This window comes from Megalops cyprinoides, chromosome 21, assembly GCF_013368585.1.
Source record: "Megalops cyprinoides isolate fMegCyp1 chromosome 21, fMegCyp1.pri, whole genome shotgun sequence".
Classification (NCBI taxonomy): domain Eukaryota; kingdom Metazoa; phylum Chordata; class Actinopteri; order Elopiformes; family Megalopidae; genus Megalops; species Megalops cyprinoides.
In genome coordinates, this window is record NC_050603.1 from 13,571,722 (window position 1) to 13,596,869 (window position 25,148).

At 48.1% G+C, this 25,148-nt stretch overlaps 2 protein-coding genes across 4 annotated transcripts; both read right to left on the bottom strand.

Annotated features, from left to right (window-relative positions):
• Positions 1–8,033: 8,033 nt before the first annotated feature.
• LOC118769009 (UPF0500 protein C1orf216 homolog) lies at positions 8,034–11,195 on the bottom strand. 3 transcript variants are annotated; one of them, XM_036516007.1, is made up of 2 exons: positions 11,086–11,195; positions 8,034–9,532 (listed from the first exon to the last, which is right to left on the bottom strand). In XM_036516007.1, exon 2 carries the CDS (start codon positions 9,510–9,512, stop codon positions 8,433–8,435), a length of 1,080 nt encoding a protein of 359 aa, XP_036371900.1. In that variant the 5' UTR covers positions 9,513–9,532; positions 11,086–11,195; the 3' UTR covers positions 8,034–8,432. The 3 variants fall into 3 exon arrangements, with proteins under 3 accessions (XP_036371900.1, XP_036371899.1, XP_036371898.1); XM_036516006.1 differs by having other exon boundaries at positions 8,034–9,540; XM_036516005.1 differs by lacking the exon at positions 11,086–11,195 and adding an exon at positions 10,930–11,058 and having other exon boundaries at positions 8,034–9,540.
• Positions 11,196–13,266: 2,071 nt separating this feature from the next.
• Positions 13,267–24,913, bottom strand: LOC118769171 (claspin). Its single transcript, XM_036516200.1, has 23 exons — positions 24,887–24,913; positions 23,731–23,854; positions 22,802–23,145; positions 22,340–22,504; positions 21,872–21,940; positions 21,437–21,509; positions 21,212–21,314; positions 20,395–20,981; positions 19,690–19,878; positions 19,342–19,511; positions 19,063–19,262; positions 18,789–18,841; positions 18,395–18,579; positions 17,166–17,758; positions 16,651–16,753; positions 16,250–16,353; positions 15,734–15,895; positions 15,241–15,362; positions 14,964–15,091; positions 14,710–14,827; positions 14,395–14,471; positions 14,034–14,195; positions 13,267–13,383 (listed from the first exon to the last, which is right to left on the bottom strand). Exons 1-23 carry the CDS (start codon positions 24,911–24,913, stop codon positions 13,267–13,269), a joined length of 3,975 nt encoding a protein of 1,324 aa, XP_036372093.1.
• Positions 24,914–25,148: the final 235 nt, after the last annotated feature.

Sequence of the window (25,148 nt, forward strand, 5' to 3'; positions counted from 1 at the left end):
ATGATGTGGCAAAATTTTTCTAAAATGTTATTTGGCCTGCCAGGTGTTGCGGGGACAGTCTCACCGGCAGCACCTTTGAAAGCTTGAAAATTCAAGCCGTCAAAAAATTTAACAGAAGTTGAAATATAATTCTTTTTTGGTTTTGGTGGAAATTTGTCTCCTACACTTGTGTAGAATGCAGCTTTGAACAGGCTTCCTCCTCAGGCTTCTGCACTTCCCCATTTTTTGCTTTGCTTTCACACCCTTCTCACATAATTTGCTCCTTATGGCATTTAAAACCATTGCTAATCAGGGTCATAAAATGTATAATAGCTTTTCCCTGGGTTGGACTTGGGTTATGCACCTTTTCTGTACTCTGTGTGTGTGTTTGTGTGTGTGTGTATGATTATTAATTTGTGTGTTTCACCTGCTGATGAGTATTTTGTACATAAAATTGTTGCACGATTATTCAAATCAGCATTCAAATCATTGTTTATTGCATTGTATATTGCATTGACAATATTGTACATAACAAAGTTATGTCAATAAAGCAAAATTTACATTTGAGTTGTGTGTCTGTGTGTGGTAGAAATGCATGGTTGTATATTGTGCTGTGAGTGTTTCATATCATGTTATATAGTCATGTTTTTCTGGTATGGATAAACTGTACATATATAGTGTGGGTGTGAGGACAGATATTGGTACTTGTTCATAGATTTTCATTTTTGCTTTTTCACTTTATCTAAAATTCAACACTCTCTCTGTTTCAAATTCAAAATCAAATTCAAATGTGCTTCACAGCCATGACCAAGCAATGGACCTACAATTACTATAAACAACAACTGTGCTATCAATTATCACTAAAGGAGAATAATCATTTATGAAAACAAGAACAAGAAAAAATAAGGAGAAATAATCGCTTACGATTCTCTCTATAAACTCTCCCTACATTTCAAGGCAGCCGTCGCCTGTTCAGCCTGACTGCTTCGTTAGGGCTCATCATTTGCATTCAGATTAATTAACTAATTACAGACAAATGTCCGGCGGCCACCCCGCACTCAGACTCGTCAGCTCTGAGCCTGTAATTATTTTAATCATTTACTTTCATCTGGAACATTCCTGCTGCACTCCCATGTTTAGAGGCCATTCTTAATTACCCTGCCAAAGACACTCTTTGCTTCTTTTTCAGAGGGAGAGAGAGAGAGGGAGAGGGAGAGAGAAAAGGAGAGGGAGATAGAGAAAGAGAGAGAGAGATAGAAGTAGAGGAAAAGCCCAGTGGGGACACGATCCAGGAGCAATGACAGTGAAGAGGCTCTAAGCACTGCTGGTTGCTTCCCCCGATCCTTCCTTCTCTCTCCAGCTCTCACAGACGCCCCCCTCCCTCCCTCCCCAATCTCACTTCCTGCCTTTTGCCTTTCATTGCAGGCACACACAGGAATAGCCTCTGGGCCCCGGTGCTCTGACTGCTAATATACTGACACACAAATGGCATACAAGCTCACGCTACAGCACACACATCACACACACATCTCCGGATACATCTGGAATGAAATGTGAATCTCTGTGTCTGTCTGTCGTTTATTCTCCCTCGTTGAATCTCTCCACCTCTTGCATGCAGTGTGGAGGATGTGGACCAGCGTGCTGGTTTCTGTCCGTTAGATGAGGGAAGGGTCGAATCCCTGGAGAGCAGGCTTTAATGATGCCCTCTCTGTGCCCTTCAGCAAGTTCTCCTCACTCCAACCTGCTCAAGTGAAAAGCCACGTGTGTAATTGGGCCTCTTGAATTTGCAAGTCGCTTTGGATAAAAGGTTAATGATGGAGTGAGAGAATTACATCTTCAACTATCTATCTATCTATCTATCTATCTATCTATCTATCTATCTATCTGTCTATCTATCTGTCTATCTATCCTTCTTATTTACAGGGATAAATAACAGAGTTCCTCTTTTGAACAGTACTGACAATTGTTAAAGAGGGTAATATTTAGCTTTGAAGTGTTTTGGGGGTCTCACTGATAACTAAAGGCAGTGAAAGTGAACACTTGCAGATAAACAATCAGCTCTCCATGAAGGACTGTTATATACAGCCATATCCTGTGTCATCTCACTGAATTCAGCTGCATGAACGAGTTTTGGTTAAATAAACACCAATTATCCCATTACATATGGGTAGAATGAGGGCAATCGATGCTTTGCCTGGGATGGTTGGGGTGACTAACGGTGCTGTTATTGTCAGAGCCTGATTTTTTTTTTTTTTTGCCAAAACCCAATGGGACTCACGTCTGAGTTTTGGAGGATTAAGGACTCATGGCCCTGGGGTAGAGTTGCTTGAGTGGGATACTGATCTTGAACTACTGAGATTAGGGATTGAGGCAGAGCTGGGGGGTGGTTGGGCTGGGTTTTTGTGGGGGAGGGGGGCAGTCAAGGCCTTCGGGCTGAATTGAAGCCTCCATCCCCTTAATAAATAAAAAAGATAAAATAAATCCCTTACTCTGTACGGCCTAGGCAGCCCATGCTACTCTGTTATCAGAAGACTTAAACAGTTTGGTTACCTCCTAATTATCTCTGTATATGATTTCTGTTTGTTTATTACTGATTATTAACACACACACACACACACACACACGTATATATCATTTGGTCATGATGGCATAGCCCTTTAAGGCCTACTAATTGCTAATTCGTATTTTCAAGAAAAAGGAGGATTTACAGTTTAAGCGTGAACAATGTCAGAGCGAGAAAAGAGAATGCGCTGTTGTTAAAATCTTAACTCGCGCCGTTTGTTTAACACGTCAGAAATTTAGCAATTGATGATCACTCCTGTAAAAATGCGGGGCCGATCGCAGCGGGTCCGCTTCTCGGTCTAATCCGCGATTTCACGGCGCTGAGACGGGATGGGACTGCGCCCTCTGTCGCTATTGTTCGCCGGGGTGTCACCGTTTAGCGGCGCTTTGCTCCCCTAAACTGGGAATGGGCGCAGAGCGAACCTGGGCACGAGAGATCACTTCATTTGAAGGGGGTGAAAAAGAGCAAAGTAAATGGAAGTGACAATCTCTGAACAAATTCCTCCCGGCAGCTGCCCGCATTCGAAGCGGTCCGCTCCCCCACCTCACGACCCCCGTGCCTGGCACACGCACCTGCCGCTCCGAGTCGCGCTTTCACCGGCAGCAAGATAATCCAGGGGCGTGGCGCGGCCGGTCCGCTCTCAATGTGCTCTTGTGAAAACCCTTTATGCGTGAAAAAGCCCCCTTTCTCCTGCCATTGTGCGACACAGTTTTATGAGACAACATTGGGCATTATGAGGTTTCGGGATTTACATGGGACTCTATAGAGTTGTATAATCCTTTCAGGCAGTGAACGAATAAAAGTTTAAACCCGCTGTTTTCATATTTATTAGCTGGTTAAAGCAGCCGATGCAGCTGAACCCGCCCAGCCCAACAGGCTTTGTCACCCGGATTCATCAACATCACGCATTTTTTACGGTGAAAACGAAGGGTGTGACAGACAGACATGTCTCAACTAAATTGAAACCATTTGTGCGGTAAATATAGCTGTTTTGCTCAAAAATAGATAAATGCGTTAAGCTATTTCTTACAGATTTTCGAAGAAACCTGTCAATTAACAGAACGAAGTTAGCCCCTTATAATATAGGCCTATTACACACCACTTTCTACAGGGCACCTTATAAAGCTCCTATTCTAGGTTTATATACATGCCGTTTATACCATTGATTTAGGCGTTGATATTTGCTCATATGGTACCATGGCAGTGTCCTGCCAAGGTTTCAAACCTGTAACCCCCTCATTCCAATGCCACATCTTTGAAAAAATTCCAACAGTGTCCAGATTATCAAATGATTTGCTGCTACTGACTTTCACATATTGCATGACAAGTGGCTAAATGTTATGGGACATCTATACTTTAAGAGTGTTTCCAGTGGATTATCCAAGGGGTTGAAAAATGCAATTATTTTATTTCTTTATTGCATTACTGATGCAGGGTAGGGTGAAAACACCAAATATATTTTGAACTGAGTAAATCAAAGTAGAAAGATACCTAGGGGAATAATGTAAAGATATTTTCATATATTTTCTATGAGAAAAAATGCAGTATATTCCATCTTGTGTTTCAGAATTCCCTGTGTGCATCACAGGTTTATTGTGAACAACATTTGAGCAGAAATGTGTGAAGACTTTTTTTTAATCAGGATGATCTTAGCCCCAGTTCACCCTTATGCCATAGAAGTATAACTCCTTGAACAGGAATGTCAAGAGGAAAAGACTCTGACAGCCATATTGACTCCTAAAGCTCTGCTTTGCTGGCCTACCAGCAAATGACTGTTGAGACAGAATTGCTGTCATAAACAAGCCATTACATACACATGAACTCTCTTCAGTGCTGCTCCTAACAATGCAATAAATTCACTTTTGAAAAATACAACTAAAATGTCTCTATATGCTCTGATGCATGTATTGGGCATGCTTTCAATGATCCAACACAATCACCACAATAACACTTTTAGAAAACACACAAGTCTCTCTGACTGCCTTTACATTTAAATCCCCTTCATCACTCCTTCTCTATCCCTTATTCCCTACCTATCTCTTCCTCTCTCTTTCTCTCCCATTCTCTGAAGACAGATCTCTCCAATGGGTTCAGCATGCAAGGGCCCCAGGCCGCATCACCCCCCCCCCCCCCCCCCCCCCCACACACACACACAACCCCCCCTTCCCCCTTACTGTCAAAGCTGATTGTTTCCACGCCAGCAAAACGCTGGGGGCCAGCGCACAATCCACACTGTCACACTACATCAGGCAGCGAGAGAGGGAGAGCGAGGGAGAGAGAGAGAGAGAGGGAGAGAGAGAGAGAGAGAGAGAGGGAGAGAGAGGGAGAGCGAGGGAGAGAGAGGGAGAGAGGGAGAGAGAGAGGGAGAGAGGGAGAGAGAGGGAGAGGGGGAGAGAGAGGGAGAGCGAGGGAGAGAGAGAGGCATGGCCAGCGAGAGGGGGAGAGCGAGGGAGAGAGAGAGAGAGAGGCATGGCCAGCGAGAGGGGGAATTCACAGTGAGCACAGCAGGGCAAGTGAAGAGAGGGACAGCTGAAAGAGCAGAAAGAGCACAGAGTGTTTGTTATGGATGGAATCACAGAGGACAGTCACAGGCTGTGGGATGGGGCTGCCATTGTCTCAGGTTTCGGGGTGTGAAGGGCTAGGATGGGATGGCAAACAGGGTACACCTCCTCTGGCCTCCGAGTCCTGCACGACAAGTATGAAGTCTTTAAAAGAGTCATGCTGTGTGCTTACATGCAATTTTGTCATTTATCGTCATCAGAAGTAAGATTACTAATTATAAATAAAAACAAAGAATAGTTCATAGATCAAATCATTCATTATTCATTCTTCAGTGGACCCATATTACTGGTCCATTGAAGGTCCACCATCAATGGACCAGTAATAATGAACATCTTGCTTGACCCCTCCTCCAGTGTTCATGACGGCGCACTACATTCAGTCTCTGCCATTGTGGCAGTATGTCGCCCTCTAGCGTCCAAATTCACATTCTCCTCTGTCATATTCTCGGCATATTTTCTTTTTCATTTGATCCCTCTATGTTCTGCTCCCAGATTTTTATCTGCTGAAAACTGTACAGTATTGCTTGTGTCGTCAAAGATCTCTATACTAAATCTCCCAAATAAGATGCCTTGTATGATAACAGTATAGAGGAGGGACTGTTTCACTCTGTATCTTAATTGACCCACTCTCCATCAGAAATACTACTGTTATTTACAGCATATTTCCTTGTTGTAAGTTTTTAACAATTTGACAATATTGTACTTTTGTAGCCTGTACTATCCAAATATGCTAATCAATTAGGGAATAATCAATTAGGGAAAAATCAGCTCTGTTACACCACTGTGGAATGCAGTATGGTGGGCCCGATATGGTCAAGACAGAGTAGGCCTACATGGTTTGGATTAAATGGCGTGGCGGGGGCACTTTGGAGCCACATCTGCGCGCACCTCTCAGCTCTTACTGACAGCGCTAATTTCACAGAAAACGCCGCAAACGGCGCTGAAGTCATTACCCCCGCCTGTTTTTAACAGCAAAATTAGCAGTTCGCCACAGAGGAGCAGACAGCGCATGGCGCGCCCCGCAGCCCTCCCGGGTGTGTGCGCGTCTCCCCGGGCGGCGCGGCTGTGACACCGTCGCCGTGATTCGCGCCCAGCAGGGTCCCCCGTCACACTCCGCCGCGTGTGACTCGCAGGTCACCCCGTCGAGAGGCGCGCTATTATACAGTGCCGCTTTGGAAACCGCGAGATGTGTTCGGGGGTGACGACTCGGTGTGTTACGTTATCTCAAAAAATATTGCAGAAGAACTCTGAAATATCTTTCTCACAACTTCGTGCAATACTTTGAAGGGTTTATTTAGAGAAACTGCATTAACTGCCTTCTATTAAATAAAATTGTTTGAATGAGTCAATGGGACACAACACCTTGCCAGAAAAGAAGAGCAGAATAAAATACAATAGCAGCGTACTTTATGGTTCAACAGTTTAAAAACGTCCACAGCGCTGATAATAACCCTGACAACCTGGCAACCATGCCAGGTAATAATACACGGGATAACACACGGTCATTATACTATGGTGAAATTCCTTAATTACGAAGTTTAACACACCATACCGTAATGCATTATCATGGTTGTTGTCAGTTTTACATTCTGTAAAGATGGTTTTTAACCCAGTTTAGCACTAGGTTAAAATGTACCCACTAGATTACCCCTGAGCGCTCTGAGACGGTGATTTGGAAACACATTTAATCGTGTGGCAAGATTTAAAACTGAATGGCTGACAATAAACGGAGGCTAGTCCATGTTATTTTCGCCACTTTATCACTCTCTGACTTTCTGTGCGCATCTTGCCCAGTGTGCTACAGATCAATTTATTCATTCATCCAGACAATCTCACTGACATACAAGCACCGAAGACCGGCAATAAGCCGGGATCTATGTTCTCCGAGTCCGGAGCCACAACCGGGGATTATCCTCTACTTGCCCCGGGGTGTTGGCTCTGCGGCACGGCTGGACTGGCTGCTGCGTACCGGGTCGGAGGCGCGCGAGGCCCTGGGGCGCCGGCTGTCAGAATCCCCCCGGGACCCGGCCCAATGGCGGCTTGGCCCCTAAAGACCAGCTCAGACTGCGGATTAAGTGTCCAACGCCGGTATCTCTGCGAACACACAGACACATGCACACCCATGCCGGGGAGCTGCTCCTCGCCCGGGGCGCTGAAATCCACAGCGCGCAACGCTCTGTGATTGATGCGCGGTCTACGCCGGATCGTCACCCCTCCGACACCCCTTTTGAAACCGTGTGATGAGAGGCAGACAAACGGACTTTGTGCCTTTCAATAAAGACACGATTGTAAGAAAGAGGGTCAACAACGAGATGCTGAATTTGAAGGTCTGAATCTATATATCAAGATAGGGAGAAGTCTAGTTTTACTGAGTCGTAAGATTACCATACTACATTTAACCTCGACAGAAAAGTTAGCCTTTTGCCAAGATCGTACCCACGCACATTTACAGATCCATTTGTTAACCCTTGTGCTGTAGTAAAATCACTCATATTTGAAAATACCCTGTTCCAGCAGTTGCACAGCATACCTATACCTCATAGTTATGTGATAACATTGTTGGAAAATAGATGTTTTTAAACCTTTGGATGTTATGTAATTCTTTAAAGTAACACAAAGGATGCATCTCTGGACCTTTGGCTACGGACCAACCATTGTTTTACCTGTGTGGCTTTGCTCTGTGTACTTTCTGCTTCTAATAGGTGATCAAGGATCAGTTTTGTCATACCTCACAATCCAAGATCAGTGTATTAGAATTGAATCTATCTATACCTTCAACTTGTTTGTAGTTGTCACGAATGTATACACCTTTTGATACTCAGGCAAGTCATACGTTACTCACACAAGCTGAAGATATTACATAATGTTTTATTACATCACAGAAACAGACAAATAAGTTTCCACATACATAGAATATTCTGCTCTTTATATTTTGTGTAGATTTTCTCATTTTTATGTAATATTATATTTTCTGTACATACTGAGTTGAGGCAAAGCTGGGTCTGGAGGAAAAGTTCAACAAACATGAATCAAACTGCATCTTTAATTATACAGAGGACTGTGAGGTTTGGTAAGATTGCTGTATGATTAACAATTCAAACAGAGAAGAGAATCCCAACAGGAAGCTCAAAAATAAAACTTTGCACAAGTAATTCTGGCAAAGAGTATGGGATGTTTGGTAGCAATCTGAAGAGAGTCTCCTGTTAGAAAGTCTGAGAGGTTGGAATGATCACCATTAGCACTGTGCCCCAAAGGAATCATTCCTCACTGCCTTTGTTCTCCTTCTCTCTGATTGGCTGACTGAGGCTCCTCTCTTTCCCGCCCCTTCTCTATGATTGGCTGGCCGTGGCAGCACCCAGCCGCAGCAGCTCCTTCCTGTGGGTGAGGATGATGTCGAAGCTGGTCTGCAGGCGGTTCTGCTGCTCCTGGACCCGGCTCTGCAGGGTGCGCACCCAGCGGATCAGCGCCAGGCGGCGGTACATGGTCAGCTGGACCTGGTGCTTCTCCATCTCTCTGGCCTTGAACCTCTCACGGTCTCGCAGGGTCCAGACGGCCTCCTGCAGTTCAGGCAGGTCGGAGCAGAGGTCTGTGTCCGAGTCTGAGGAGGCGTCCTCCACCAGGCTGGCCCCTCCCAGACTTTTCCTGCCCCTTTCCGTCCCCCTCCCCACCTCCCTTTCCCCCTCTCCTTCGCCGTCCCCAGCCCTGCCATTCGTCATTGAAACAGGGGTCACATCTCCTTCCAGTGACTGGCCCTCTGCTCTGGACCCTCCCACACAGATACGGTCCCAGATGCAGCTGAACCCCCCTGTCCCCACCCCATCCCCGCTCTCTGTGCTCAGGGAGGAGGAACTGCCACTGGACCTGTAACTGAACTCTAACTCCGAGTCACTCTCCCCCCACTCGCCTCCCCCCTCCCTCTCCTCTTCCTCTTCCCCATCCCCCTGCTCCTCTTCCTCCTCCTCCTCTTCCTCCTCTTCCCCCTCCACCACCTTTCCCTTGTCCTCCTCCCTCTCCCTCCCTGTCTCCTCCTCCATCTTGCCCTCCGCGCCCTCAGGGGGCACCCTCCCGCAGCTTTCCTCCCCGGTTTCAATCTCCGGCAGGGGTTCGAGGGGGCTCCAGCATGGCAGACGGGAAAGGGGCGACAGCGCCCCTGACCCGAAGTGTGAGGAGGGCATCAGCGGCTCCCTCCCTTGCAGACCCGGGGCCCGCGAGCGCAGCTGGTTCCGGTTCTCATCCCCCATCAGCGCCTCGTCCTCCGGCCCCAGGAAGTTGAAGTTGCCATCCTTCTCGCACTTCCTGTTGCCCCGCTGCTGGCTGTTGCCCAGGAGACGCATGGAGGTAGACCCGCTTCCTGCTCCCTGGCTCCCGAACGCGGGGTTGATGGGTCGGTCTTGCTGAATCGCAAACATGTTTTTCCTTGGGCGAGATTCTGTTGTACTATCAAAGTGAGGCAGAGAGAGATGGCGAGAAAGAGAAAGAAATAATAAGAGCGATGTCAGTATATTGACATATTTTGATCATCAGAGTTGATTAAATGATTATAGGTTTTCAAGGGACACAACAGAAGGAAATGCAAAAGCAACCTCCTACCAATGGAAAATAAGGAAAAAATGAACAAAAACATTGTGGTAGATTGTCATTGAAAATTTAGTAAGAAATGAAAAAGAATCATGCTTCTTCAGCAAGTAAAAGAATATCTTTCCATTGACTAAAATGGCCCAGGCCTACATCTGAAGAGAGTGGTCGCACTAGCTGATGGAAGTCCTTTGTGCAAAATCTCATGATAGGTGGTGTAATGTAATGAATGTAAAAAAACCCCCTGTTTTCCTGCCGTTTGCAGTGTAAAATTCAGGATATGTGGTAACAACAAATTTGCTGTTTATACAAATCACTTGATTTGAAACAGGAAAAGAAACAGAAATGAGAAATTTGATAGTTTGGTTCAGTGATGAGAAAACCCAAAGGGCATGCAAAATCAACAATTGAAAATGCATTCCTTACATTTGGTTATTATACATAATGATGCAATGTGTCTTTATTTAATATTTCTCGTATCCTTTCTGCTTATTATTACTTTATTTGTCGTTTTTAATGTAATTTCTCCAATATCTCCTCTTGTTTTCAAACCTACACCTTCAAAATCCCAAATTATCGAGGTCATGCCCTGTCCCTCGTTTGGTCCTGCGCGCCCACGTGGTGCTGAAGGACAGCAACCATACTTTAGTGACAGCAGCAGACGTAACTGGGTCGCGCGCCTCGGGCAGAGAGAATGATAACGCTCGACTGAGCGAGTCTACCCATCACCCCGTAAGCAAATATTACGTGCACAAACACAGATCAATGCATTTACACGAACATATATTTGAATCATAAACCTTGCATGCAACAGTATCAAACGTATTTGGGAAGCTTTGGAGATTTTGTGCATATAGCGTTAGCGCACTGTATAAAGCAATATGAATTATTTGGTCAGTTCGGTTATTCTTATTAGTGCTGAATAGTTCCGCTGACCAAAGGTGATCCGTATTTTAACGTGTTCAAAACATTTTAGTAAAAACCCGTAGCGACCAGAAAAGTCTCATTTCGGTGAGATAGAAAACGGAAAATCAGCTCTTTCCTTCGTACCGGTTTCCGAGAACAGCGATATCAATAAAAGCCACAGTGACATAAAATAAATATCTCTATCACAATATAACTATTGTAATAAGCAGATAAATGAAACGATCAAAACGCAGGTTTTGGTTAGCAGCCTATCTAATAAAAGGATTATTCGCTCCGGAACTTTAGTTACATAAGAGCTTAGCGGCGCGATGTCAGATATCTCACCCCATATCTCGCCTCTTCTCTCTCGGCCGAAACGCAACGCTCCACCCCGTTAAACCTAGGCTAGCCCAGGAATCCGACTTATTTTATTCGGTGATTACATAAAACATAGATTGACAGGGTTATTTGTGAATCGATACAGAGAAGGCCTTGTCTTACCGTTAACAGTCAGCGCTTCGGAGAAAACGAGATACGGCGCCCTCCCTATTTCTCTCCTCCTCCGGTCGACCCTCCTCGGTGATGTTTATCTCTGACTCTGGCTCCCTCGCTCTCCCTCCCCTCCCCTCTCTCTCCCTCCCTTCCCTCACAGTGGAGACAGACCCCTGCCGTTTGACTCACTTCCTAAACTGGGCATGGACCGCTAAACGGGAAACCGGTAATGATAAGGGGGAAAGTAGCGCCGAAAACAAAGGCGGCTGTATTGTTTGCGTTTCGCGAATCATATTTCTCCCTGTTTGCACGCATTCGTTGCTTGTTTTCTGTTTAAGCGCTTTCTGCAGCGATCGAATAATATCGATCAACAGCAGACCTACATTCCAGTTAGTTGCCTTCATCGGACAATGCATGAAAGAATATGGACTTTCTGCGTGTGATACATAAAAATGGCACAAAGTGTGGAAAACATCTCTATTCTAAGTGCTTCATCTGTCCTGAGAAATCCGTTGAAAAGCACTAGCTTAAATGCATTTGATGTTCCTCCGTGATTGCACGAGTGTGCAGGCCTCCTGTTTTTCTGGGTGTGGGTGCTTATGTGTGCCTGTTTTCGGAGGGGTGGAGGGAAACGGGCGACATCAGACAGACTGGATAAGTACACCCCGTCCTGTCCCATGACAAGTCATCGCTGCTGGCGAGAAAGCAACCCCCCACTCTCCTCCGCATCTTCCCTCCTCTCCTCACTCGCTGCAACAACGTCTCCATTCAAGTCCCGTACCCCGGAGCCGTCTGGGGGCCCCCTCCCTCTCCCCGCAGTTCAATAGCAGCCTTAACACATGAAAAATACATCAAACACGCTGCCTGCCCGCGGCTCCGTCACATGCAAAATCATCTCCATTTTCCCAAACCAAACTCCGAGTGGGAGAGGGGGACAGACGAACGACGCGGAGACGTATGACGGAGGACAGAAGGAAAATAAAAATAAGACTAAAGGGTACATACAAAGACGAGAGTGCCGGAAGTCGCTTGTTAAATACATGCCAGACCTGAATTAACTGATATGAAATAACTGGCCATGTTACTGCCTGTGTGCCATTCCTTACAGTAGCTGTGTGCATTTCGACAGTGTATGATCACTTATGAGCGATTAAACCCCGTTAGAGTATGCCCAAAATGAAAACGCACACCTATTGTAGTTGCGACATGTGCACATTCACTGGGTAAGATCATGATATGCCTTGGACCCTTGTGCTCACTGTCAACTGCCTTACATCTGCCACATGGACACAAAACAGTGACAAATACTGACAGCAGCAGAACAAACTACAAATGTGTCCAGTCAGGATTCACTACCTGCCCCCCAGTCCCAGGTTGGGGTAGTTGGAACTCCACCCCTTTCTCCTCCCACACAGAGAATCAGCTGCAGGTCACTTTCCACACCACACCCCTTATTTTCCCATAACACTCTCGCTCGATCAGTGCGGGAGTGTTATGGGAATAGCAAAACTTTCACGTGTCACCCATAAGATGCAGGGCACAAAAGGGTAAAGGGGATGGTAAGAGGGTAGAGAGGATAGTGGGAAAACTGGGAAGGCAGCAAGAACACACAGTACAGAGTATTGGTGACATCACCTGCACCACCTTTCATTACATAAATTACCTTATTGTCACTTAGCAGACACTCTTATCCAGAGCAACCTACATAGGTTACAATTTAAACATGTTACCCATTTATCCAGCTGGGTATTTACTGAGGCAATTCCTGTACAATACCTTGCCAGGTGTACAGCAGCAGCACCAGTGGGGAATTGAACCAGCAACCTTTCGGTTACAAGCCCTGCACCTTACTACTATGCTCTTCTGCTGCCCATTCCCACAATTCCACTGTGATCTCAAGGCACTTCCTATTGAAAGTCTTGTTCGGAAGTGAGACGGCAACAGCAACATGTGTGCATACTCACTCACAAAATACAGAGGAGCCAGTTTTTTCCTTAAATCATTTAATTTACAACTTAAAAACAAATACAAATCATAAAAAAGCAACTCAAATACACCATATATACATGATAAAAACATTTACCGGATGATTGCAGCAGGCTGAGAAACCCAGCTGAGGCCCCGAGTTCTCTGACAGCTTGCTGAGAGGTAAAGTGTATGTGTGTGACTCAGTGGTAGGTGCTGGGGTGCTCAGTTCTCCAGGTAACAGAAGATACTCCGCTGAGGTGCGGCTGGTCTCCCAGGACCCTCGCGACACGGCCGCTTAGCAGCAGGAGACAAGGACACCGCCTGTCCCCTCCTCTTCACCTGTACGACCACACACGCTGGTGTTAACATCAACGGCAACCTCACAGTCTAACATCAATACCTGGATAAAATACCCTCAGAAAAGCACTCATAGCCCCCGCCCTGTCAGTGGTGCATACACAGCTCACATTAAATAATTATTTTCCCCCCCACTGCAGAGGAGCTCTCTAAGGACCCAGTTAAACTGCTGTGATCAATGTTCAATAATCAGTAATGTGATCACGAAAATGTCGGCTGTATTAATCCTACGCCGGATTTAAAATGGCAGCACATGAGCTGCCGCTGTTGCGAAAGCCCTGCCGCAGACTAATCCAGCTGGTGCTTCTGCGCAGCAAGTGCATTACATCCAGCCAGCCAATACTAATCTTGAATTTGTCCTGCTTTTCCAGGGCAAGGGAGGAAATCTTAATCGTAGTAATACAGGGACTACAAGCTCAGGCGCAACAAAATGTGCTCCTAGTCTCAGTATTGTGCTGCTGTGTAGTCTCTGGTTGCTCTGTCATCACAGTATGGACTTTGGCACCATCTACTGGTGAAATGCAATAAGTACATCACACTGACGTATATCATATATAGGGCAGTGCAGCAAAAAGGAGTAACTGTACCACATTGATGTGTATCACATGAGGGCACTGTTCTGCTGAGAGTACCTGTTGGCTGGGGCGCTCTTTGGCTGCATCCTCCTTCTCAGGAGACAGGGTCTGAAAGAGGAAGCCGCGGGAGTTTCGGGGTGCGCAGGGGTTTGTCTCCGATATGGAGGCCAGTTTCTGCAGGACAGCACGGGGCTGGCTGAGCAGGGAGCCCCTCTTCACCTGGAGGGAGCAAATGGGGGATAAAGGGTCAAGGAAAGCACACGTGCGTGTGTGTGTTTACACAGGTTTCATTAGGGGACAGGGCTGTCCAAGTGGAGTGTTGGGCGCGCGCATGCGTGTGTGTGTGTGTGTGTGTGTGTGTGTGTGTGTGTGTGTGTGCATGCGTGTGTGTGTTGGGGGTATGGCAGGGAGTACTGACCACAGCGGGCTGTGATGGTCTCTGGAACGGGTTATGAGAGGGGACTTTCTTCTCCTGCAGGGGAGCTGCTGGGGTGTCTGACAGAAAGACAGCGAGGGAGACTTGACTTTTAAAACCTCTGTCAAACGCATTTTCAGCTCCCACACATGAAACTCAAAATATCACAAAATCCCCTCTTCAATAACTAACACATTGCCCACACACCAGGGGAGACAGTGGGAGAGCAGCAGAAACATACAGGAAGGAGACACAGGCGAGACACCGGAAGCCAACTGAGTAACTGTGGGCCCGTACGTCCCCTCCCGCTCCACCCACCTCTCTGCTGGAGCTTTTTGGCCGTCAGCTTCTTCGCCAGCTTCATGAACTGACTGTCCTCCTCTGCGATCCCCTCCTCATCCTCATCTTCTTCACCCTTCTTGCCTGCGGCCTCTGACTGCAGGGGTGACAGAATCACAGGTCACACACAGACAGTCTAAGGGCACCTCTCTCATTCTCACAGACGGATTAAGACAATGCTGTAACGGCCTGATGTGTCCCTCTGCTGAACAGACACACCGGGACACACAGACCTGCTCTCTGAGCCACTGCTCCCTCTCCAGCCTCTCCTTCCTCCTCTGGAGCTCTGCCTGGTCCAGATCCTCTTCCTCCTCTTCCTCATCTCCCTCTCCGTCAGCCCTGTCCCACTCAAAGCCATCATCTGAGACACACACACACACACACACACACACAAACTTGTAAACAACGCGCTGCGATTCCACAGGTGTGTTAAATTATCACAGTTAAATTCCAGTAATCCGTTACTAGTGGGTGAGTGACCACCGGAGAGAAGCTGACACGGGGACTGACCGATGTTCTTCCAGCGGAAACGGCGGGCTCGGCCCGGCCCGTCCGAATGCAGGTCTCCGTCAGCCAGGTACCGCTCCTGATACAGAAGCAGGCGCCGTTTGTCATCGTCCAGAATCTGCTTCCTGTGAGGGGCAGAGAGACAGACCCGCTCACTGCACCTGTAGTCCTGCCACTACCCGCCTTCCCGCGGGACAGACATGTCTATAACCTTACGAAAAAAACAGTCAAGATGTACTAATCTATTTCCAATGTGTAAGTAACTACATAAATACATCCTTTATTAAAACTTTACTTTTAAATTAAAAGCAACTGCATCACTTGTGCTTACACCTGCCTGTCTGCTTTTTAAGTGAAGTGGCTGACTCCTCCTTCCTCAGCAGTGTCACTTCTTTCATATGCAGAAATGTAGCATTGCTGTGCACACGTGTTTCTCTGGGAGAAGGGGAGTCAAACAGGTCCTTTGTTGAGTGTCTGTATTCGGCTCTGTACTTACATATGGATCTTGTTGACCTGGTTCTGCAGCTCTTCATCTGATGGCAGATCCTCCTGCAGCTCCTCTTCCTCGTACTCACTCCCTCCTTCCTCATCTTCATCCTCACTGCCCAGATCGCTGCCTGAGAGCTCCGCCTCTGACTCTACGAACTCTGTCAGGTGCCTGTAGGCAAAGGGTTCCAGTCACCTGACCCAGCATGTTGCATGCACGCACGCGCACGTACACGCACGCACGCATGCGCACACACACACACACACACACACACCAACCCTGCATATAAACAGACCTACTAGACAGGCACAAAAATTCAAGGAATGCATGTTAATTCATTTGCATTCAATTAATCAGAACGTTTGACCTGTCTTAATAGCATATCTGTGCGCATCTCTCCCTCAGACCTCAGTGCCTGGGTCTTACTACAGTGACATGCTGAAGGTAAGAGAATGGAGGTTTAACGCTGGTGTGAAGTGACTTTTATTTGTTGCCTCCTTGCGGAACACCATCAGCTCCACTCACATCTTCTTCCCACGCTTTCGGCCGAACACAGCCTCCCTTTCCTCGTCTTCCTCATCCTCCGCCACGCTCGCTCCATCTCCCTCCTCATCCTCCTCCTCGCTGCCCTCCTGTTCTCACACACACACACACACAGTGGTCAAGCAACACACACATTACTTCCAAAACCTGTGTCTGCAGAGACTCCAGCAGATGTTTTGACAGTGAACATCAGTGACTTTACTGTATAAGCCAAGAGGACTAGCCTATGTGTCTGAACTCCCAGCACTCTGACATTACACAAGACAGACTGATATGGCTCATTCCCTATCGCAGAAAAAAAGACCTTTATTTTCAAAGACACTGGGACTTGACGTAACATGGACTTTGTGATTTTCAGGAACAATGAGAATATTGCACACTACAGCTGCAAACAGCTCTGCCCTCACCTGTTCGCTCAGACTCCCCACATCTGACAGGAGGTGAAACTCAGAATCCTCCTCTTCCTCCTCCTCTTGGTTCTCCTTCCTGAAACAAATAGTGACAGCAGGAGTGAAAATGCTGTCCCCTGCGGAGGTCCCAGTGTTGGCCTCACTGGAGCCCAGAAAGAGATAGAACAGTTAAAGAGTTTTTGTAGAAAAAGTTGTCCCACCACCCATTTATGTTTCCACAGTTAACAGAATAGTATGCTTTACTGGACTCTGTAGGCCAGTTAAAACAGCAAATCTATCCATCTCTCCAGGAATGACTACTGTGAACCAAAGAGTGCTACTTTCGCTCTGTCCGTGACTAAACGGAGTGCTTAGAGAACCTTTCCCACCCTGCAACCGTACCTGTCTGTGCCATCTGCCAGAGAGGCTGGACCAGATCGGGGGTCACCCTCTGCAGCTGAGGGAGAGCCACCTGCAAAGAGGGGGAATGAGTCACACCTGTACTGCACACAGACTCAGACTTGGACACAGATTTAGAGCAGGACTCACCTGGGCTGGTGAACTTTCCAGAGCAGAGCGCGAGGAGCTGGTCCACGTCAGCATCGGAGCTGGCTTCACACTGTCCCTTAGCCGCCGTGCCCAGCGCCACGCCCTGTCCTCCCTCTCCCTGAGGGGTGCAGCTGCTCTGCGTCCCGAAAGCGCCCGAGCACAGCCCCAGAAGCTCCCCCACGGCCCCCTCCTGCGTGCCCCCCGGCGGGGCGCCCTCCCCGCCCCCCGGCCCGCTGCCGAAGCCGCCCGAGCACAGCCCCAGCAGCTCGCCCATGTGGGCGTCCATGGCGTTCTCGTCCAGGCTGTCCAGCAGCAGCTGCCGCTTGTGCGAGCGGGGCGGGCACTGCCGGGGCCCCGCCCGCGGCCCCACGTTCAGGAAGCCGTCGGCGTCCAGCAGCTGCGAGTGGGTGTCCTCCTCCAGGGAGAAGCGGCCCTGGGAGTCGCCCGCACCCAGGGGCCCCATTTCACCGGGCGAGGGGGGCGCGTACAGGTCCTGAGAGTCCTCCACAGGGAGGGAGAGGGAGAGCGAGGGCTCCGACAGCTTCCCTGAGCTCTGGGGGAGAGAGAGAGACGAACATTATGATCTTACTGAAAATGACCAGCTGGTGCATTATTAAATTAGTGCTCCATTTCGTCACGGACATGCTTTGGCGATACAAATGTGTTTGTCGTGCAAATACAGCTTTTTTTTTTTACAAGGTACCAAGGAGACCTGCAGTGTTTGATTGGTTGAATAGCCGTAAGGCATTTGCTTTAACAGGCAGATTAAGGCAAGGAGGAAAGGAGTGAAGCATCCCTTGCAAAATAATGGAACATGCAAGAAAATCGACAGAAATAAAACTATAAAACTGAAAAATAAAACTGACAGACACCAGCTCGGGAGAACTGAATTTACGGAACTGAATTCAATCACACTTCAGTCTGGCTCGGTTAACAGTGAAAACTATAAAGATGTGGCCATCTCCAGAAAGCTAGCAAAGCTATCTGTATTTAATGACTGTTTACCTACACAAAAGTGGGCAAACTTTAAATATAAACAAGAACATAAGTTATGTTCAGAGCTAATTATCGAAACATGAAGATGTTTTCAAGTGTGGAGGGCGAGTTCTCTTAATTCAAGCAATGAGAAAGCGCAGATCTGCCCTTCCTGTAAGACACTACCCTGAGGTGGCGGTGATCAGTGACTCACCTTGGAGGCAGAGCCCAGGAAGCTGGGCCTGTAGAAGCCCGGTGAGGGGGAGCGGAAGGCACTGGCGGAAACACCCCTCCCCGCAGCCCGGCCGAATGGCTGGTAGGACGGGATCATGGAGCCAATCAGCTCGAAGCTGCTGTTGTGGCTGTTGTCCTTGGCCAATGTGAGCGAGTCGTCTTCCTCTGGAAGACAGAACATTGCAAGACAGAATAGGGTGGGAGGGTCTGTGTAGTGGGGTGTGGTAATAAGGGGATGGGCCCCCAAATTCCCTCAAACATTGTAATTTGTGACCAGCAGCCCACCAGGGGGCCCAATTCATTCTAACAGCATTTTGGAAAGCCAGGGAACCGAAGCAAAACTATAAGGTATTCAGTACAGCACTCTAACTCACCCATCTTGCTGTCAAACTCCTGACCTGCTGCCCCAGGCTTCCTCACTCCATCCCTGTGGGAGAGGGGTACCGTCAGAACACACATGCATGCGTACCCCACACACATGCACACTAACAATGCTAACAACCACTAACAATTGTGCTGACAAATTTGAAGACAAGCACCATTAAATGACTGGCTTGTTTGCTATCCAGAGGAAGTGTTTCCATGGCTGCTCCCTCAATCAGATGCTGAAGCACAAACACACGCTCACACACACGCACGCACACGCACCCGGTGCGGGAGCAGGAGCTGCCGGCGAACAGCAGCAGGGTGCCGTCGGTGTTCAGCAGGTCCAGGGGCGGGGAGCGGCCCTTCAGCGCCGGCGGGGAGGGGCTCCTCAGACCTGCCGCCACGCTCCCGTCAGCTTCTTCATCTTCCTCTTCCTCTTCCGCACCCTCATCCCCACCCTCTCCCAGCAACTTGTCCACACCCTGCGGAGAGAGGAGCATGATCACTCTACAGACTCACAGCTCACAAAATAGGATGAGGGCCATTCAGAGACAGACATACCTCTTCCTCTTCACCCTCAGATTCATCAGTCATCTCTTCCTCCTCCTCCTCCTCTTCCTCGCAGTCCTCGTTGTCGAGGCGATGGAGGGCGGCTCTCCGCTCTCGCTCCCCCTGCCTGCGCAGTGCCATGGCCTGCTGCAGACGGGACTTCAGCAGCACCAGCTTCTCACCTGCACACAGGTAAGAGAGGGATTCATCTCTGCGCTTCATCTCTCTGCTTCACACGGACAGACGTTTCATGTCATGAAGAGGATAAACATCAAAAGGGGTTTGCAGGTGTGACTGGTGTATATGTGTGTATAATTAACTTTGTGAATGCTTTGTGAAACGCGGGTGACAGGTGCTTGCCTGGCTTGCTGTGGGAAGCCTCCTCCTCCCCCTCAGCGATGGTGACCGTGACTGAATCGGTGTGCAGCTCCTCCTGGCCAGAGGGGGCGCTGTCCTTACGCACAACACTGAGCTGCAGGGAGCGCTCTCCTCGGGGCCGGGGCACAGGCTGCACGTGGCGCAGGAAACGCTCCTTCAGAGCCTCCAGAGCTGAGAGGCACACAGAAGGGTCAGGCAGGCACACGCTGCACTCATACAGCATAAACTGAAGCACATACAGTATAGTCCAGTATAGCTCCACTTGCTTGTCATATAGGATCTGTAAGGAAAGTTGGACTATCTGCACACCAAATAACCATCAATTTGCTGCTGTGAAGCAATGCAGTCTTCATGGTTCACTAGCTATCTGAACTATCATCAGCAACAACAACGTCAACTTATTATGGTTAGGCACCTGGATCTTGATCTAGTCTGAAAAGGTCAATATGTAGTTTACATCGACTCTGTTTATTTGGACAAATGCTGTGCAGAGTCACAGATCTTTAAATGTGGAAGGGTCATCCTAATCCCTAATATCACCATATTGGCTGATTTACAGGCTATAAAGTTTGTCAGTGTTAATCCCCAGTGAATAAGCGGAATGTGCAGGAGCCTCGAGCTCCGGCCTGCAGCCTGACCCTTGTCGTGGATAGTGACATGGGTGAGGGAAAGGGAGCGTTTGCTCACCAGGGTTGGACTGGGGAGGCTCCAGGTGGATGAAGGAGCCCTCGTCGGCGCACATCTTGGGGACGGGCGGGGGGTCGAGCCCCAGCTCCCGCAGACGGGCAAGCCGGTCCTTCCGGGGTTTGGGGGCAGCCGGGCCGCTCCGTGAGGGGGAGGGGGCTGCAGGCGGCACACAGTCCCCTGGCCCTGAAGCTGTGCTCTCCTGGGGCAGCGGCTCAGACGCTGCCTCACTCTGATCTGGAAGGCCAGACTCATTACATGTAGGTGCAGCGGCATCTGCACAGTCCTGCTCAGATGGGCCAGACTCCTGGGTCACATCAATCTGTTCGGGTTCGCTCCCATCTGCATCTGGACCTGGTGGTTCTGACTCCTTGTCCACGCCCAGGGGGCCCTCCTCCTGCACAGACTGGGTTGGTGCCGGGCCTGCTTCATTCTGGGGTGGAGTGTCAGGCTCCGGGTGTGCCTCGCCGGGCTTGCCCTCTGAGGATAAGTGGTCCGGTACAGCTGACTGATGGTCTGGTTTAGGCTGGTTCTCATCGGTTTGAGGAGCAGAGGATGATGCTAAAATACAGTCCTGGTACTTTGAAGACCTGAGGGATAAAGACAGGACATGCATTATGGTTAGGTGCAGAGGTAAGAATGTACACAAACTGTGTGAAACACGTATCTGTGAGTGAATACACGATGTGTGCATGTGAGTGAAGAGAGTGGGAGAGAGGAAGATTTTTAAGGAATGTGTGCGTGCGTGTATATGTATGTGTGTGTTTAGTGAATGAGAGGATGTGTTTTGAGTCGTGTAAGAGAGAGAATGTGTGCATACTTTAGCAGCGCCATAGCAGGGCCCTCAGGTCTTGCTCTCCTCTTGAAGAACTGGTCGATGCTCTTAGGCTCAGGCATGTGGTAGGGCAGACCTAGAGAGGACTCTGGGAGAGGGAGAGAGGGAGAAAAAAGGGGGCAAGGGAGATGAGTACAGGGAGAAACACAACACACTTTCCCTCCAGACTCTAACAGGGATGAGAGAAGTAAAACACACAGAATCACTGACCCCGGATCAGCCTCTGACTCTCACTGTGCAGCTGTTTCATGGCTTCCTTGCTGGCTGCCGCTGCTTTCCTCTCCTGTCAGAGAGGGAGTGTGTGAAAAATATGGGCCAAAGATGATGCCCTAGAGTAGGTTTCATAAGGGATGTAAATAATGGTGAGAAACACAGGACTGCCTGAACAAGAAAAGCCAAGTACTCTATCTCAAACTTATAGGACTTATATCATGACTCATGTTACTTGCTCTACACAAAACAGTGACACTTCACTTAATCCACAGACTTGCATTGAACACTAACCTCTGATGGGGAAAACTTGGTTTCTTAAGACTGTTTTGGATTTCATGAAAACCAGAAGCCATTATGCAAATAAATAACCAAATATTTTTAACGTCTCCAATTTAAAGAGGTGAATCATCACGCAAAGGATAACTATGGTACCTTGCGCTTGGGCTTCTCTATGTTCTCCTCTTCCTCCTCCTCCTCCTCCTCATCTTCATTCAGTACAGGCTGTCAGTGGAGAGGTGCAAACAACATTCACACAGACACACGCACACCCACACAAACACACACAGATGAGGGCGGCTGGTTGCAGGTGGTGGCAATTTATAGTCCAAATGGCATGGCAACCTGAGATTCTCAAAATTTGACTGAAAATTGACTGAAATATTAACAAAACAACTATGCACACAAATCTTCAACAGCAATAAGAGCCATTTCAGTGTCCACATAAATGAATGCTGCAAACCGTTTCAACTGAACCATCCATTCACTATCCAAGCTTGCACTGTTCTAAAGTGATGTCTGGTTTCAGGATAACGTAAGTCTGACACCCTTGAACGACGTCATTCAAACACATTAGTCATGTGCCAATCAAACACATCTCTCGATTATAATCCTCTCCCTCACCCTGTGCTTTTTGGCCTTCTGCTTCACGGCTGCTCTGATGGCCTCCAGAGACTCTTCCCCCTCTTCCTCGAGGCCGGCCCCTTCTTCCTCCAGACCCGTGTCAAACAGATCGCTGTCCCCAAGGAGGCAGCCGCTGTCATTGAGGGCAGGGGTTACGGGGGTCACCTGAGGGCCAGAAACAGGGGAGAACAAGGGTGCTGGGTTACAGCAGCTCTGATGGATTGCAGAACAGCTGCAGCAGCTGCCATCCAGGGTGAATCATCTTTGTACCGAGAGATACGTTTGCACAATCAGAAATGTTCAGGTTTTGGCAAAAAGGATGCATTAACACTGCAGCTCAGAATTCAGCAGGACATCACAAAACCACAGCATGCATAAATCCTGAACAGACAGGTGCGTTTGCGCTCAGGGGCAGAGCTGGCAACCCCAGGCTCATGTGTGCCACCATCCCCGCGCCCTCACCGCTGGTCTCTCCTTTCTCTTCACTCGATCCACACCCTTCATCCTCTTCTCCCTCTCCCTGCGGCGCTCAGACCGCTCCCTCTTCCTCTCTTCTTTCGGCCTCTCTCTGCCCTTCTCCGCCTCCAGCTCACTTTCTTCGCTATCCAGAGCGGGACGGACGATCCTCTTCCCACGACTGCCGCCCTTCGCCCCATCCCCTGCCGCACCCTCCTCCTCCTCGCTGGATTCTGACAGGACGAGGGCCTCGGCCATCCCTGCCACCTCCTCTTGCTCGCTATCGCTGTCCCGCAGAGGCTTCCGGCAGCGGGACTTCCTGTTCACGGCAACGTCATCGTCATCCGAGTCTGGAGCAGTGAACACAGACTCACAACCTTGCATTGCACACACACAGACAGAGCTAATGTCATTCCATCCACAATTCTCCAGACCGAGCAAAGGAACACTGGTCACTACTAATTTAATTATACTTATTAAAATGGCATTTAGAAGAGTCTCTTCAGCAATGCCATTGGCGTGCTGTGCTTTGCAGGGAGAAACAGAAATATGAAGAATACTACATATCAAAGCACGACAGCAATAAAATGTGATGAAGTTGGAAGACTTCTCTCAAAACACATCTACAGCATGACAAATGGGTTTTAAGTTTTTAAGGTTTTAATGACTGCATATAATTTGGGTTATCACTGGCTTGGGTAAAGCTTATTTAGTCCACTTAGATTGTCAGATCAATGCCAGGTCACACTGAATAAAAGCAGCACAAGAGCTTTGCTATTTTTCATTCTTCAAAGCAACTGTGCGGTAACTCCATTCTACACTACCAGTAATTTTACTGCTGCAGTTAAGACTACAAATCAACCAACATTTATGACATTTCCCACTACTTTGCAGTCTGACTTGCACACACAGGGCTCCCGTTCCGATCACCTTACCTGCGATCTCCTTGCCGTTGGTCTGTTCGGCGGCGGCCACCTCCAGCGGGGAACCCATTCCACTGTCCGAGTCGCTCTCTGCTGCCTGCGCCGTCTGCACCGCTGCCAGCACCTCCTCAGCCACCTGGACCGACGAGACAGAGCAACAGCCACAATATAACAAATGCCACACAGCTGCACTGGCTCAATCAAATGTGCCAGACAATTCAGTCCCATTTGAAAAGGGCTTTTTTTAAATGACACCGTTGATGCCAAAGGGAGACCCATTTCTTTATAACTACAAACGTTAGCCACGATTTAAGACTACAACTCAATACGACTAAAATAAGCTGAAGCGCCTCAGTCTCCAGAGTATGGCCTGAATTAAGCAAACAGTAATAGCACTGAAAGTAACAACTCTCATAAACCAGGGCAGGGCCCTAATGAAATAGCATCGTACAAACAGCCTCCCCACTGAAAGATGCATACTTTCTGAGACTTCTAAATGACGTTATAAGAATGAATGTAATATATAAAATTTGTACTGGTGCAATATTCAAATTCAGTTGAAATATGGCATTTTGTGGCAGGTTTTGAGAACTTACTTCTATCGGTGTGAGAAAGGGCACTTACAATTTAGTTTTGAATATTCGCCGCTGTCCTTGAGGTCAGATACCTGGCTAGACTGGCAGCTACTTGTCAACGTTTCTTAGCGATCTAGTAAGAGTTAACGTTGGGCTGAGAAGCGCCAGGAGTGTCACGTAGAACAAACTATGCTGATAACCTCAGCAGCTAGTTAGCCCACTGCTAAACTTCAAATTAACTAGCCTCCTACGAAGTTACAGTTTTATCATTTCAAATAACACCGTAATCTGCCATAATCATTTTTTTCTTACCACCTTTCCCCCTCAACTCGGTGTAACTAGCCAGCTAGCTTGTCATTTGTGCAGGCCACAACTGGAACACAACAACACAACTCAATAGAGGAAACTGGCGGTAATGTAGTTAGCACGCCGGCTACTGGTATGATTCCACCGCGGAAGCAGCATGTTAATGCAAAATATCGCTGGCTAAAATTTTTCTAAGAATACAATAACTGTCAAGAAAGCTAACTATACTTTGGATAAACCGACATTTGCCTTGCAGCCAATTAACTAGCCAACGTTAGGGAAATTACCTGCTGTTGGGAGAGAAGCTGGCTCATCAGTCCGCCTTTGTGTCTTGGCTATTTGCAATAAAACTTCATTTAAAACAAGAAACCACAGAGGTAACAACTACCTGTCGATCCTCTTCAATTATGACAACGTTATGATACTAATGAAAGTGTAAAACAGCGCTTTATTTCTAAACTCTGTATTTCTACCGAAGACTATAACCGCTCCCGCCCGTTCTTCCACTGTGAAAAGAATTTTGTTCTTTCGCGCGCCGACTCTGGCTTC